Source organism: Scyliorhinus canicula, chromosome 6 (assembly GCF_902713615.1).
Source record: "Scyliorhinus canicula chromosome 6, sScyCan1.1, whole genome shotgun sequence".
NCBI lineage: Eukaryota > Metazoa > Chordata > Chondrichthyes > Carcharhiniformes > Scyliorhinidae > Scyliorhinus > Scyliorhinus canicula.
In genome coordinates this window covers 18,969,924-18,985,800 of record NC_052151.1, presented here as the reverse complement: position 1 = coordinate 18,985,800, position 15,877 = coordinate 18,969,924, and the positions used below count along the sequence as shown (strand labels likewise).

At 45.6% G+C, this 15,877-nt stretch overlaps 1 protein-coding gene across 2 annotated transcripts in view; it reads right to left on the bottom strand.

Moving 5' to 3' along the window:
• mrps18a (mitochondrial ribosomal protein S18A) overlaps window positions 1–15,877 on the bottom strand; it is an 82,319-nt gene that overhangs the window by 37,628 nt on the left and 28,814 nt on the right. For both annotated transcript variants that reach the window (XM_038799019.1, XM_038799020.1), the window contains exon 5: window positions 8,588–8,660. In XM_038799019.1, the coding sequence (XP_038654947.1) occupies window positions 8,588–8,660 (73 nt within the window). The remainder of the gene's footprint in view (window positions 1–8,587; window positions 8,661–15,877) is intronic.

Genomic DNA, 15,877 nt, shown 5'->3' with positions numbered 1-15,877 from the left:
ATCATGGTGCACTATCACCTCGGCATCTGTCAACCATGCCATCCTCAAGATACAGAACTCTTAATGTTGTTTTCTACCTCTTTTCCTTTACTCGAAGTCAATCTCTAAGGACAATAGAGCCACTGGTTGTTTCTGCCTTTTTTGCTTGCAGTTTTTCTGCCTTTTGTTTCTCACCCAGTTTCCATCTCCTCCAACTCCCTACTCGGGTACCTATCTCCCTGCCGTGCTAGTTTAAAGTCCCCCCCCCCCCCCCCCCCCCCACCACCACCACAAGTAAACACCCCTGCAAGGATCTTAATCCCGCTCTTGTTGAGGTGTTCCAACAGGTCCCACCTTCCCCAGATTCTCTCGTGGTGCCTCACGAATCTGAAACCTCCTACACCACCTCTCTAGCCATGCATTCATCCTACCTATCTATTTCTGCTCTCACTGGCACATAGCACCGGGAGCAATCTTTGGAGGCCCCGCTTCTTATTAATCACCCACCTCCCTGTATTCAGCTTTCAGGAGCTCAGCCCTTTATTTACCGATGTAATTGATACCAGTGTGCATTACAACCACTGGCTCTTCACGCTTCCCCTCCAAAATGTTCTGCAGCCACTCTGTGACATCCTGGACCCGAGCACCAGGGAAGCAACATACCATCTTGGAATCAATTTTGTGGCCACAGAAACGATATCAGTTCCCCTTGCAGTTGAATCCTTCATCACTATCGCCCTACTCCTCTTCCCCCCTGTCTGCACAGTTGAGCCACCCGTGGCGTTACGAATCTGACTTTCACTACATTCCCCAGAGAAGTCACTACCCCAACAGTATCCAAAGCAGCGTATCTGTTTGAGGGATATGGCCCCAGGGGACTCCTGCAGTCTGCCTGGCAGTCACCCATTTCCTTCCGTTTATGCAGACTTAAGTGTGGGGTGTGACTACCTCTCGTGCTCATACCATCCACAAAAACCTCAGCCTCATTGATGCTCCAGAGTGACTCCAGCTCCGATGCATGGATTTCCAGTAGCTGTAGCTGGAGACACTTCTATAAGTCTCACAACACCAGGTTAAAGTCCAACAGGTTTATTTTAAATCACAAGCTTTCGGAGCGTAGCTCCTTCATCAGGTGAACTGGAGGCAGGTTCACAATCACAGAATATAATTACAGATTGGAATGTGATTATCTTGCAATTGTCTCTCTTATATATGCTGTGGATTGTGAACCTGCCTCCAATTCACCAGATGAAGGAGCAGCGCTCCGAATGACTATGGGGTATCGTGAATGACGATGATTTAGTGGCCATTACTGAAACATGGTTAAAGGATGGTCACGACTGGGTATTAAATATCCAAGGGTATCAAACTATATGGAAGGACAGAGTGGATGGTCAGGGGGGTGGTGTAACTCTGTTATTTAAGGATGACATCCGGGCAATAGTAAGGGATGACATTGGTGCTCTGGGGGATAAGGTTGAATCCATTTGGGTGGAAATCAGGAATAGTAAGGCGCAAAAGTCACTGAAAGGAGTAATCTATAGGCCACCAAATAGTAACATTATGGTGGGGCAGGCAATAAACGAAGAAAAAACGGATGCATGTAGAAATGGTACAGTAGTTATCAAGGGGGATTTTAATCAACATGTCGATTGGTTTAACCAGGTCGGTCAAGGCAGCCTTGAGGAGGAGTTTATAGAATGTATCCGCGATACTTTCCTGGAACAGTATGTAATGGAACCTAAGGGAATAAGCGGTCCTAGATCTGGTCCTGTGTAATGAAACAGGATTGATTAATGATCTCATAGTTAAGGATCCTCTCAGAAGGAGTGATCGCAATATGGTGGAATTTAAAATACAGATGGAGGGTGAGAAGGTAAAATTAAACACCAGTGTTTTGTGCTTAAACAAAGGAGATTACAATGGGGTCAGAGAAGAGCTAGCTAAGGTAGACTAGGAGTAAAGACTTTGTGGTGAAACAGTTGAGCAGTGGAGAACCTTCCAAGCGATTTTTCATAGTGCTCAGCAAAGGTTTATACCAACAAAAAGGAAGGACGGTAGAAAGAGGAAAAATCGACCATGGATATCTAAGGAAATAAGGGAGAGTATCAAATTGAAGGAAAACGCATACAAAGTGGCAAAGATTAGTGGGAGACTAGAGGACTGGGAAATCTTTAGGAGGCAACAGAAAGCTACTAAAAAAGCTATAAAGAAGAGTAAGATAGATTATGAGAGTAAACTTGCTCAGAATATAAAAACAGATAATAAAAGTTTCTACAAATATATAAAACAAAAAAAGAGTGGCTGAGGTAAATATTGGTCCTTTAGAGGATGAGAAGGGAGATTTAATAATGGGAGATGAGGAAATGGCTGAGGAACTGAACAGGTTTTTTGGATCGGTCTTCTCAGTGGAAGACACAAATAACATGCCAGTGATTGATAGAAATGAGGCTATGACAGGCGAGAACCTTGAGATGATTGTTATCACTAAGGAGGTAGTGACGGGCAAGCTAATGGGGCTAAAAGTAGACAAGTCTCCTGGCCCTGATGGAATGCAACCCAGAGTGCTAAAAGAGATGGCTAGGGAAATTGCAAATGCATTAGTGATAATTTACAGAAATTCACTAGACTCTGGGGTGGACCCGGCGGATTGGAAATTAGCAAACGTGACACCACTGTTTATAAAAGGAGGTAGGCAGAAAGTGGGTAATTATAGGCCAGTCAGATTAACTTTGGTAGTAGGGAAGATGTTGGAATCTATCATCAAGGAAGAAATAGCGAGGCATCTGGATCAAAATTGTCCCATTGGGCAGACGCAGCATGGGTTCATAAAGGGCAAGTTGTGCCTAAATAATTTAGTGGAACTTTTTGAGGACATTACCAGAGCGGTAGATAACGGGGAGCCAATGGATGTGGTATATCTGGATTTCCAGAAAGCCTTTGATAAGGTGCCACACAAAAGACTGCTGCATAAGATAAAGATGCATGGCATTAAGGATAAAGTAGTAGCATGGATAGAGGATTGGTTAATTAATAGAAAGCAAAGAGTGGGGAATAATGGGTGTTTCTCTGGTTGGCAATCAGTAACTAGTGGTGTCCCTCAGGGTTCAGTGTTGGGACCACAATTGTTCACGATTTACATAGATGATTTGGAGTTGGCGACAGAGTGCAATGAGTCCAAGTTTGCAGACGACACTAAGATGAGTGGTAAAGCAAAAAGTGCAGAGGATATCGGAAGTCTGCAGAGGGATTTGGATAGGTTAAGTGAATGGGCTAGGGTCTGGCACATGGAATACAATGTTGACAAATGTGAGGTTTTCATTTTGGTAGGAATAACAGCAAAAGGGATTATTATTTAAACGATAAAATATTAAAACATGCGGCTGTGCAGAGACCTGGGTGTGCTAGTGGATGAGTCGCAAAAAGTTAGTTTACAGGTGATTAAAGAAGGAAAATGGAGTTTTGTCCTTCATTGCTAGAGGGATGGAGTTTAAGACTAGGGAGGTTATGCTGCAATTGGATAAGGTGTTAGTGCGGCCACACCTGGAGTATTGTGTTCAGTTTTGGTCTCCTTACCTGAGAAAGGAAGTACTGGAGCTGGAGGGTGTGCAGAGGAGATTCACTAGGTTAATCCCAGAGCTGAAGGAGTTGGATTACGAGGAGAGGTTGAGTAGACCGGGACTGTACTCGTTGGAATTTAGAAGGATGAGGGGGGATCTTACAGAAACATATAAAAATTATGAAGGGAATAGATAGGATAAGTGCAGGCAGGTTGTTTCCGCTGGCGGGTGAAAGCAGAACAGGGGCCATAGCCTCAAAATAAGGGGAAGTAGATTTAGGACTGAGTTTAGGAGGAACTTCTTCACCCAAAGGGTTGTGGATCTATGGAATTCCTTGCCCAGTGAAGCAGTTGAGGCTCCTTCATTAAATATTTTTAAGATAAAGATAGACAGTTTCTTGAAGAATAAAGGGATTAAGGGTTATGGTGTTCAGGCCGGAAAGTGGAGCTGAGTCCACAAAAGATCAGCCATGATCTCATTGAATGGGGGAGCAGGCTCGAGGGGCCAGATGGCCTACTCAAGATTCAAGCTAAAACTGCAGAGGGATTTGGATAGGTTAAGTGAATGAGCTAGGGTCTGGCACATGGAATACAATGTTGACAAATGTGAGGTTATTCATTTTGGTAGGAATAACAGCAAAAGGGATTATTATTTAAACGATAAAATATTAAAACATGCTGCTGTGCAGAGATCCTTTAAAACAGAGATGAGGAGGAATTTCTTCAGCCAGACGGTGGTGAATCTGTGGAACTCTTTGCCACAGAAAACTGTGGAGGACAAGTCACTGAGTGCGTTTAAGACAGAGATAGATAGGTTCTTGATTAAATAAGGGTTACGGAGAGAAGGCAGGGAAATGGGGGTGAGAAACACATCAGCCATGATTGAATGGCAGAGCAGATGGGCCGAATGGTCTAATTCTGCTCCTGTATTGTATGGTCTTATTAAGTCCGGTTAATAGATATAAAGATATTCATCTTTATATAAATGCTGGTTTAATACTTTGTAAGCCAGTGCCAAAAAGGTTTTAAACATTCCAACGGAACTATAAAAGAAAGTGATTATGTTCTTAAAATTATCAAGGTGTCGTCTCGTGATACAGAAGCTTGGGCTGGAATCTTTTGGTATCCATATTATTTCCAGGACCTGACCCTTATCCACCCAGGCACAATCTTACAGTTGACGGCCAATTAATAGGCTGCCCCTCCAGGAACCCTGTCTAATTAGAAATGGCGGTCCGGGTCCGGAGTCAGGAGGACCATTCCACACGGTCTTGGAAGATAGCCAATAACATTGTGGCCGCTGCCGAGGAGTCATGAGCAGGAACAGTGCATTGGAGAAGCCTTCAGTGAGGGAAGAGCAGCTACCATCATATCAGCTGTAGTAGTTGTGGAGACACCAGACTCCCTGAGCTGGCGACAAAGGCATGCCCTTTGATTTGGGATATACAAGCATTGAGAATTACAACTGTTCCGCAGCTCGGACCAGTCGTGTGAAGCTGCCCCCAGTGCACTGCTGGGCTTCTCATCGAATGGGTGGCCTGTGCAGTGTCTGCAAATTTGCCTCCCTCGATGGAAGCGGCTGTTAGTTGCTGCCTTAACTCGCTTGATTGCCAGAGAGCCTCCTGCAGGCAAGTGGCCGGTTCAACTCCCAGCCTGTTCCTGGGAAATTCGCCTGGGGGCACGAACACAGCAGGAAGCCCACTCTACTTTCTGTGTTCCAAATTTCCATGCTCCCCCAACCCCACCACCTCCACAGGGCTGGTAAGGTTCTGGCCAGGAGTTCAATATCCAGCTACGGCAACTGGGGAAATGTAAAATTCAGTGAATTAAATAAATCTGGAATAAAAGCTTGCATCAGTAATCAGTCATAGAGATTTACAGCAAAGCAAGAGGCCCTTTGGCCCATGATGTCCGAGCCGGCCATCAAGCACCTATCTATTCTAATCCCATATTCCAGCACTTGGCCCATAGCCTTGTCGCTGTGGTGTTTCTAGTGCTCGTCTAAATACTTCTTAAACGTTGTGATGGTAACCACAAAATTATCTTCAACTGTCAAACAAACCCATCTAGTTCACTAATGTTCTTCAGGGAAAAGGATTCACCACCCTTACCTGGTCAGGCCTATGTATAACTCCAGACCCACAGTGATGTGACTGACTGTTAACTGTATTCTAAAATGGCGTTGCAAGCCACTACTACGAAGCATAATGAGAACCACACTCAACAGCTCAAGGAAGTGCTCCTTACCACCCCTCAAGGGCAACTGAGGGCGGCACGGTAGCTAGCACTGTTGCTTCACAGTGCCAGGGTCCCAGGTTCGATTCCCACTTGGGCCACTGTCTGTGTGGAGCCTGCATGTTCTTAACGTGTCTGCGTGGGTTTCCTCCGGGCGCTCTGCTTTCCTCCCACAAGTCCCGAAAGACGCGATTGTTATGTGAATTGGACATTCAGAATTCTCCCTCCGTATACGCGAACAGGCGCCGGAATGTGGTGACTCGGGGATTTTCACAGGAACTTCATTGCAGTTGTAAGACTACTTGTGAGAATAATAAAGATTATTATTACAGGGCAGCACGGTGGCTCAGCGGGTTAGCCCTGCTGTCTCACGGCGCCGAGGTCCCAGGTTCGATCCCGGCTCTGGCTCACTGTCCGTGTGGAGTTTGCACATTCTCCCTGTGTCTGCGTGGGTTCCACCCCCACAACCCAAAGATGTGCAGGGTAGGTGGATTGGCCACGCTAAATTGCCCCTTAATTGGAAAAAATGAATTGGGGACTCTAAAATTTATTTTTTTTAAAATAAAGATTATTATTATAAGGATGGGCAGTCTTGCCTGTGACAACCACCCACATCCCGCAAATGATTTTTAAAAGTTTACGGATACTCCAGAGCCACTTCAAGCTATCTTGTCATGAGTGGTGATGAAGGAGAAAACTTCAAGGATATCAGAAATCTGATGGGGAGATAATAACTGGCAACAAGTTCAGCAGCCTCTGAAACAGTGCAGAGAATGAATGGGACTCTGGGCCTCCACCTGAAACACTGAAGTGTTATTTCTGTTCCAGCAGGCAGTAAGCCTCCATTAGCATTGCCTATAGATTTTTTTTCCCCATCACCCACACAAAAGTTTGAAGGAATTACTCCCTAACCCTGCGCACCCCCCTCGCCCGCACACACACAATGGTTGGTATGGAGTACTTTACTGTGGATGGCTATTGACATGGTGCCAATCACTTGAGGGAATTCGGAAAACAAGAAGAAAATATATTCAAGGTTACAAGGAAATGAATCATAATTCTGACAGTAGACTAACAGGGAAACATGGAGCCAAATGGCCTCCTTATGCTTCTTATTTTATCATCAAGTTAAGTGAAAATAAATTACATTTATAACAATTACTCCCCCCCCCCCCCCCCCCCGCCATGCTTCCCTACAAGGGGAGGGCCATAGGCAAAGACAGATCTGAATGGATGATAACTCCGTCGACTGTTTTTGTGCTGCCTTGCTGGCCCGTTTCAGAGTTACACACGCAAAACGCCACGGAAGGGTTTAATATACACCTCATGAAAAATCAGTCCAAGACTTGACCTTGGCAGAAAATAACACATCAGTCTCATGCAACCTCAGCTTCAATCGAACTTCTAAGATACAAGAAGCCAGAGCTGACACAAAGTCTGGTAAAGCGAGTGAAAATGCAAGGCGCTTACCGAGAAATACAAATCAGTACCCAAAGCACAGAGCTGAAAAAAAGATGATGCCGTCCAGGACAAAATAAAAACACTGCCCCCTGCCACTGGCATTTTGATCGTATAGACACAACATGAGGCCAGCCAGGAGGTGCCTGCTGGGTAAGGATATTCCATTGGCGTGTGGACAATACAAGCAACAATGCTCCAACTGGAAAACTACAAACCACCCAAGTGCTACCTCCAGCAGATTACAAAAAGCATGTTATGAAATATATCTGTCAGGCCTGAAGGCATGTACATTGCATGTTATCCTTCAGCAACTGAAACTGTGTGGGAGGGGATAGGGTGGCGGAAACAATACACATTTATATCCCCGAGAGCTGGCATCCTCCGGAAGTGTTCATTGCCATTTGACTAGGGCAGCCACCCAAAGCACCTGGGGACACCTGCTCCTGCCGCGCTTTCCTCCCGGAGGACAAAATAGATTTTGTCATTCGATCGAAGAATTCAACAATAAAATGGTGGAAAGTTGCCTGCAGAAGCCAGCACACGGATTGGGAATAGGTCACATACACTATTGCTGCATTAACCGTCCAATACCTTCAATCTCCCACGAGTTACACTAAACTGGAGACAAAGGGTTTGATTAAATGGCCTTGTCGTGTCCGACTTGGTGACACAATGAGGCTGTTGAATCTAGTGAGATTCGCGACGCTTGAAACGCATCGCGGGATTTAACGAGATTGCGCAAGACGGAAACACGAGATGTCGCAATCTGGATCACGTCCTTGCCGGGGAATCCAGATGAACATATTTAAGTGAGCCACTGGGGAACTAACGGCCTCGCCTGGAAGACCTCACCAGAGGGCAGTTTAGCCACTGGTTTCCACAAATGTTCACCAGGCGTAAGGGCACCTGGGGTGGTCTCCTAGATCATTAGAGACCACTGGGAGGTCGGGTTCTGGGCAGAGCGTTACCCTGGCACTCCCGCTGGCACCTGGGCACCTTGGTGCTGCCAGCCTGGTGCCTTGGCACTGTCACACGGTGCCAGAGTGGCACTGCTAGAGTGCCCAGATGACAGCCAAGGTACCAGGCTGGCAGTGCGAAGGTGCCTGGGTGACAGGTTGTCCGCGTCAGGGATAGGGCACGTGGGTGCCTTGAAGAGGTGGAGTGTGGGAGACAACACAAAGGTTGGTGGAATTGCGGATAGCGATGAGGACTGTCAGAGGATAAGGAGATTCCTTCCACATCACCAAATAATTGCTCAATGAAAGAATCCCACGGGTCTTGACAGTGTTGTCTTTTGTGCTTCTTTTAACCCAAACAATCCTTTTCCTTCGCATCTCAAGTAAAAACACTTACCTGTTTAAGTGGGGCTTCTGTTTTTTTGGAACATGACCTTCTGGTAGGGCAGGTCTGTGGTCTGGCAAAAAGCCTAAAAAAAAGAGCAATTAGTGACACTCTGGTAACTATAGCAGCAGCTGTCTTTTATAGACTGTAACAGTTATATGTTCATACACTAGTAAAGTTCCCACACACACACACAATCTCAAAACAGAGCTGTAAAACCCAGCCAACAACATATACAAAAAACCCCTGCCAGCGTCTCCCTTTTTTGAAACACAATCATTTCCGCTTCAGTGACAATTGGTTCCTAAGCTAACTTTAAATCACAGGCTGAGTGATCATGATTTGAATCTTAGCTCTTCCCCTGTCAAAATCACTGGTAATGTTACAGCAGTTATCTTTTGTGTTACACTAAACCATGCATGTACATGTCAATGACAAACTAAAGACTCTGAAAACTTCACACTTTGGAGCATCACACACACACAGCAATTATAAGATGTAGAGGATGAAGGATTTGGCGTGTGTAGAACATAAATTAATTTGTAGTTACAAAATGGAAGTGAAGGGTGTCGAGGCATCATGTGATGATAACAAGCCAGACAGACGGAGAAAGGAAGATAGACTTATATACTTCAGTACCATCTTGCATGGCCATAGGACATCCCATACAACCAATCACGTCTTCTGAAGCTATAATGTAGGAAATACTTCAGCTAACACGTGCACAGTAAAAGTATGACAAACAAATAAATAAATGACCAGGCAACTGGTTTTAGTGATGCTGGTTGGACTCGACACCAGAGGAGTACAGTCAAACTCTTCATCGAGCTGCTGCTGTGGGATCTTTTACATTACCTGATAAGGCAGATAGTGCCTCAGTTTGACACGTCAGCATCTCCGGCAGTGCTGCCCTCCCTCTGTGCTGCACTGGAATGTCAGCCTGAGATTTTTGAGCTCAAGTCTCTGGATCTTTCGACTCTGCAGAGATCCGAGTGCTACCCATTGAGCAGGTGCATCAGGAATGTCCAGCGCTGACGCTCGACCGGAGGATTCAAGTCAGCTACTTTCAGAAAGGATGATAGCACGAAGCAAATTGACATCTGAGGTAAGAAGGAGTTTGGGGTCAGACGTGCGCTGGGCACACTTGACTCTCAGGTGTTGGGTCACTGACGGACAACTTAACAGATCGAAGAAACAAGGGTTTTGCTGAAAACTGTGCACTTTACAAAAACATGACATCAACACAGAGTGTTCTGGCATGAGGCGGAAAATGAATTAAGACAGGGCTCCCGTAGAAAATGCTGTATTGAATAGTTCCCTCAAAGTAGCCATTGTAGAAGCATTTTTATTTAACATTTCACGGCTCAAGTAGTCTTTATATCCCAGGAGGCATGTCATCTGAGGAAGGAGCTGTGCTCCGAAAGCTAGCGATTTGAAACAAGCCTGTTGGACTTTAACCTGGTGCTGTAAGACTTCTTCCTCTGGGACAGAGAATTCAACAATTTCAAGTTTAAAAAAATTATTTCACTGGATGTGGACCTCGCTGGTGTTATGACGGAGGGGGAAAAAAAATCATGGTATTACACACAGAAATATATTACACACAGAAATATAAAGACCCGAGTTTGATATTTGTAAATGGACACAAACCCCATGATGGCGGAGAATGTATAGGTAGCCACGGACAGGACTGGCTGCAGGGTGCTTCTCTGAGGAGCAATGGAACCCCACCCTGTGTTCCCAGACAAAGTACTTCTAAAAGCATCCAAAGACTCATTACCAGCTCCGGTAAAGGCAAGGGCCATCATCTAAAAGACGCTCGGTGTAACTGCCTGCCGAGACTGACTAGTGGATTCTAAGTCCAGTTGAAATACACAAAGAAGGGGTTAAAAAGACATGCTTGCTTCCCTGCCTGCGTCTGTCCTGCTGGTGTGGCTTAGTGTGTGTGCTGTGAGGAAAAGCAGCTGGATGTTTCCCAAACTGAGGGTGTGCGACACAGTACCAGAAGCAGTGCCCCTGAAAAAAGAAAATAACCATCTTTTGCAGGAATCTCTAAAAACTCTCTCTCTCTGACTGTGGAAGTCAACCAGCCAGAAAAGGGATTGTAGCTGGAAAAAAGAACTGAAGTATCTCGACCAAACCACAGGACACCCGAATCGGAGAATCAACTATTCGCCAGTCACCTGTACTGGAATCAATTTGTAATGGCCGCAACACTTCTTCATCTACTCAAGGACTGTTCCATATAACGTCTTATTAATATTTACTACTATTGGACTCAATTCTTACTTCTAATCTGTATGAATATAGAATTTTACCATTTCTCCTTATCTTTTTGGTAGTTTGAAAATATTACTCTATCTTAACTCAAGGAAGCTGGTAAAATTGGCTCCTTTTTAAACTCTGTCTGGAAGAGTTAAACAAGGGAAGGAAATCTTGTTGGATTAAAGCTGGTTCCTATGAGCAGAGAGTGGATTGAATAAAGGCATCAAGCCAGTCATTCCTTCTCACCTCGGTTTGTAATAATTTGGGGGGTATCCCAGACAGACGATGACGAATCGAGGAGTCTCGCCCAGATCAATAACTTTTAGGGAACCTCACCTGGAGGTGATCACAACACTGACTAGGCCAGCATTTGTTGCCCATCCCAAGGGAGCCCCATGATGTGAATTAGCACAAAGTCCAGGACAACATTCCAGTGCAGTACTGAGGGAGTGCTGCACCATCAGAGATACCATCTTCCCAATGAGATGTTCGACTAGATCCCACAACACTATTTTGAGGAAGAGCAGGGGAATTCTCCCCAACGTCGTCGACAATGTTTATACCTCAACTAACATCACTTTCTCCCCGTGTCTGCGCGGGATCCTCCGGGTGCTTCGGTTTCCTCCCACAGTCCAAAGATGTGGTGGATTGGCCATGCTAAATTGTCCCTAGTGTCCAAAAAAGTTAGGTGGGGTTACGGGGATAGGGTGGAGGTGTGGGCTTAAGTAGGGTGCTCTTTCTAAGGGCCAGTGCAGACTCGAAGGGCCAAATGGCCTCCTTCTGCGCAGAACATTCTCTGATTCAAAGTTGTGTGCAAATTGCTTGCTGTAGTTCCAAATATTACAATACTGGCTACATATTCAAAAAACTTCACTGCTTGTGAAGTACTTTTGAGATACCCAGAGAAATTAAAAGGTACTATGCAAACCTTATTCCTTTTTCCCTTTAATAGTTAAGGTTTCGAGTTAGCCACAAATGTACCAAGAAGACTTGGAAGCCCCTTTTCCTTTGTTGTCATAAGAGCTTCCTCTAGAGGGCATGTTTCACCCGTTTTTGGATCAATTCTGCATGTTTATTCAGCAAGAGAACACGCTCAGCAAGGTCTTTTCTGGTCTAGGTGAGTTGGGGACAGGGGTTTCAGACATTCCTGTATTAGCAGAATAGGCACAGAGGTCACGGGTTTTAAAAGCTTTCCATCATCTCTGCACCACTCCCCTCCCCATCCCCACTTCCTTACTGCCAGATTCTCAAACAAAGAATCGAAACAGAAAACGTGCTGGTAGATCCTGAAGGAAAAGACCCCTACATCAGAGTTTCAGTTTAAAAGGTGAACTCACTCTCTCATTTCTCTTGTCACGTCTTTACATGAAGAAAGAAAAAGTGCAAACATGTTTGCAAATTGAAACAGAAAAATTGGCAACCGTGCAGCGACGAAAACTCCGAAATATAAAACATGCTGGAGGAATTAAATATTTACAAAACCTCCCATTCCCATCCCAATAAATAACATTCACTTGTTTTCATACGGATACAGTATTGTTATACACCCTCAACACAGAATTTACAGGACAGCGTAAAGGCAAGCTGCTTGTGCCTATCTGAATAGTCATTTAATGCCATCCAGATTCTGGATCCTGGAGGGCAGCATGGTAGCACAGTGGGTAGCATTGTTGCTTCACAGCGCCAGGGTCCCAGGTTCGATTCCCAGCTTGGGGCACTGTCTGTGCGGAGTCTGCATGTTCTCCCCTTGTCTGCGTGGGTTTCCTCCGGGTGCTCCGGTTTCCTCCCACAAGTCCTGAAAGACGTGCTGTTAGGTGAATTGGACATTCTGAATTCTTCCTGTGTGTACCCGAATAGGCGCCGGAATGTGGTAATTAGGGGCTTTTCATAGTAACTTAATTGCAGTGTTAATGTCAACCTAGTTGCGAAATAAAGATTATTATTCAACAAAATATGGTAGGGATTGTGAAGATCCAGTATGAAGTCAAAGTAATGGATCTTGGCTGCATCACTTTGGTTATGTGCGTCTTCCTTGGCATGAACCCATCTTCCCTCAATAGGAGTGTGTGGTTTGCTCGAAGAGTTGGATTACTCTCCAAGAGGTCTGGGATGCTTGATGCCTACACAAATCAAAGCTGAAACTGTGCAGCACACACTTGGGACTAATGCAAACAAACCTATCCCGTACTTACACCATTTTCCGTTCTTTATTCTTCGTTCCATGGTGTTTGGGCACTGCGCGTCTATAATTGGCCTTGGAGACGATGGTGGCGGGCCGCCTTCTGAGAATTCTGCAGCCCACCTGGCTGTAGGTACACCCAAAGTGCTGTTAGGGTGAGAGTCCCAGGATTTTGAACCAGCAACAGTGAGGGAACGGCGATTTAGTTGCAAGTCAGGATGGTGTTTGGTTTGGAGGGGTACTTCCCGATTGGGCTGCTCCTATGCATCTGCCGACTTCGTCCTTCCTTCCCCTCACTCCATGCTCAAATTTTTAACATTCAATTTTGTCAACTTTTTTTGACTGGTCAGCCAGCATTCTTCCATCTGTGATGGCTTGCTGCAAGAACTTCATTTCAGATGGGGTGACTTCAAGATTAACAAGGCAGAGGAATACAGAAGGAACGGTAGGACGCGAGGAAGTAGAAGACCAGAGGGACCATGAGGTGCATGTCCAAAGATCCTCGAATGCAGGAGGACTGGAAGATAAAGTGGTTAAGGTGGCATATGGGATACTTGCCTTTATTAGCCAAGGCATAGAATGTAAGAGAAAAGAACAAAGAAAAGTTCAGCACAGGAACAGGCCCTTTGGCCCTCCAAGCCTGCACTGACCATGCTGCCCGTCGAAACTAAAATCTTTTGCACTTCCGGGGTCCGTGTCCCTCTATTCCCATCCTATTCATGTATTTGTCAAGCTGCCCCTTAAACGTCACTATCGTCCCTACTTCCAACATCTCCTCCGGCAGCGAATTCCAGGCACCCACTCCCCTCTGTGTAAAAATACTTGCCTCGTACATCTCCTCTAAACCTTGCCCCTCTAAACTTAACCCTAACCCGAACCTATGCCCCCTAGTAATTGACCCCTCTACCCTGGGGAAAAGTCTCCGACTATCCACTCTGTCTATGCCCCTCATAATTTTGTAGACCTCTATCAGGTCACCCCTCAACCTCCATCGTTCCAGTGAGAACAAACCAAGTTTATTCAACTCTCCTCATAGCTAATGCCCTCCATACCAGGCAACATCCTGGTAAATCTCTTCTGCACCCTCTCTAAAGCCTCCACATCCTTCTGGTAGTGTGGCGACCAGAATTGAACACTACACTCCAAGTGTGGCCTAACTAAGGTTCTATACAGCTGCAACATGACTTGCCATTTTTTATACTCAATGCCCCGGCCAATGAAGGCAAGCATGCCTTATGCCTTCTTGACTACCTTCTCCACCTGTGCTGTCCGTATGCCTTCTTGACTACCTTCTCCACCTGTGTTGTCCCTTCCAGTGACCTGTGGATCTGTACACCTAGATCTCTCTGACTGTCAATATGCTTGAGGGTTCTACCATTCACTGTATATTCCCTACCTGCATTAGACCTTCCAAAATGCATTACCTCACATTTGTCCGGATTAAACTCCATCTGCCATCTCTCCGCCCAAGTCTCCAAACGATCTAAATCCTGCTGTATCCTCTGACAGTCCTCATCGCTATCCGCAATTCCAGCAACCTTTGTGTCGTCTGCAAACTTACTAATCAGACCAGTTACATTTTCCTCCAAATCATTTATATATACTACGAACAGCAAAGTTCCCAGCACTGATCCCTGCGGAACACCAATAGTCACAGTCCTCCAATCAGAAAAGCACCCTTCCATTGCTACTCTCTGCCTTCTATGACCTAGCCAGTTCTGTATCCATCTTGGAAGCTCACCCCTGATCCCGTGTGACTTCACCTTTTGTACCAGTCTGCCATGAGGGACCTTGTCAAGGGCCTTACTGAAGTCCATGTAGACAACATCCATCAATCGTCTTTGTGACAGCCTCGAAAAACTCTATAAAGTTAGTGAGACACATCCTCCCCTTCACAAAACCGTGCTGCCACTCGCTAATACGTCCACTTGCTTCTAAATGGGAGTAGATCCTGTCTCAAAGAATTCTTTCCAGTAATTTCTCTACCACTGACGTAAGGCTCACCTGCCTGTAGTTCCCTGGATTATCCTTGCTACCCTTCTTAAACAAAGGAACAACATTGGCTATTCTCCAGTCCTCCGGGACATCAGACTCAACATCCACCAATTCCTTCTCTTTGGTGAATACTGATGCAAAGTATTAATTTAATACCTCGCCCATTTCCTCTGGCTCCACACATAGATTCCCTCGCCTGTCCTTCTGTGGGCCAACCCTTTCCCTGGCTACCCTCTTGCTTTTTATGTATGTGTAAAAAGCCTTGGGATTTTCCTTAACCCTATTTGCCAAAGGAGGTTATGATGGAGCTGGTTAGGCTTCAGCTAGAGTACTGTGCACAGTTCTGATCGCCACACTATAGAGAGGAGGTCATTGCACTAGAAAGGGTGCAGAGGAGATTCACCAGGATGTTGCCTGGGCTGTAGCGTTTTCGCTGTGAAGAGAGACTGGATAGGCTGGAGTTGTTTCCTTAGAGCAGAGAAGGCCGAGGGGGGACCTGATTGAGGTGTACAAAATTATGAGGGGCATAGACAGGGCAGATAGGAGTAACTTTTCCCCTCAGATGAGGTCTCAATAACCAGGGGGTATAGAATTAAGATAAGGGGTAGGAGATTTGGGGACAAATCTTTTCACCCAAAGGGTGTTGGTAATCTGGAGCTCATTGCCTGAAAGGGTGATGGAGGCCGGAACCGTCCAACTTTTAAAAAAATATTTAGATGAGCACGTGAAAGGTCACAGCATACAAGGCCACAGACCAAGTGCTAGAAACTGGGATTGGAATAGATAGGTTTGATGGCCGCAACAGACATGACAGGCCAAAGGGCCTCTTTCTGTAAAACTCAATGACGATATGGAGCACCTTT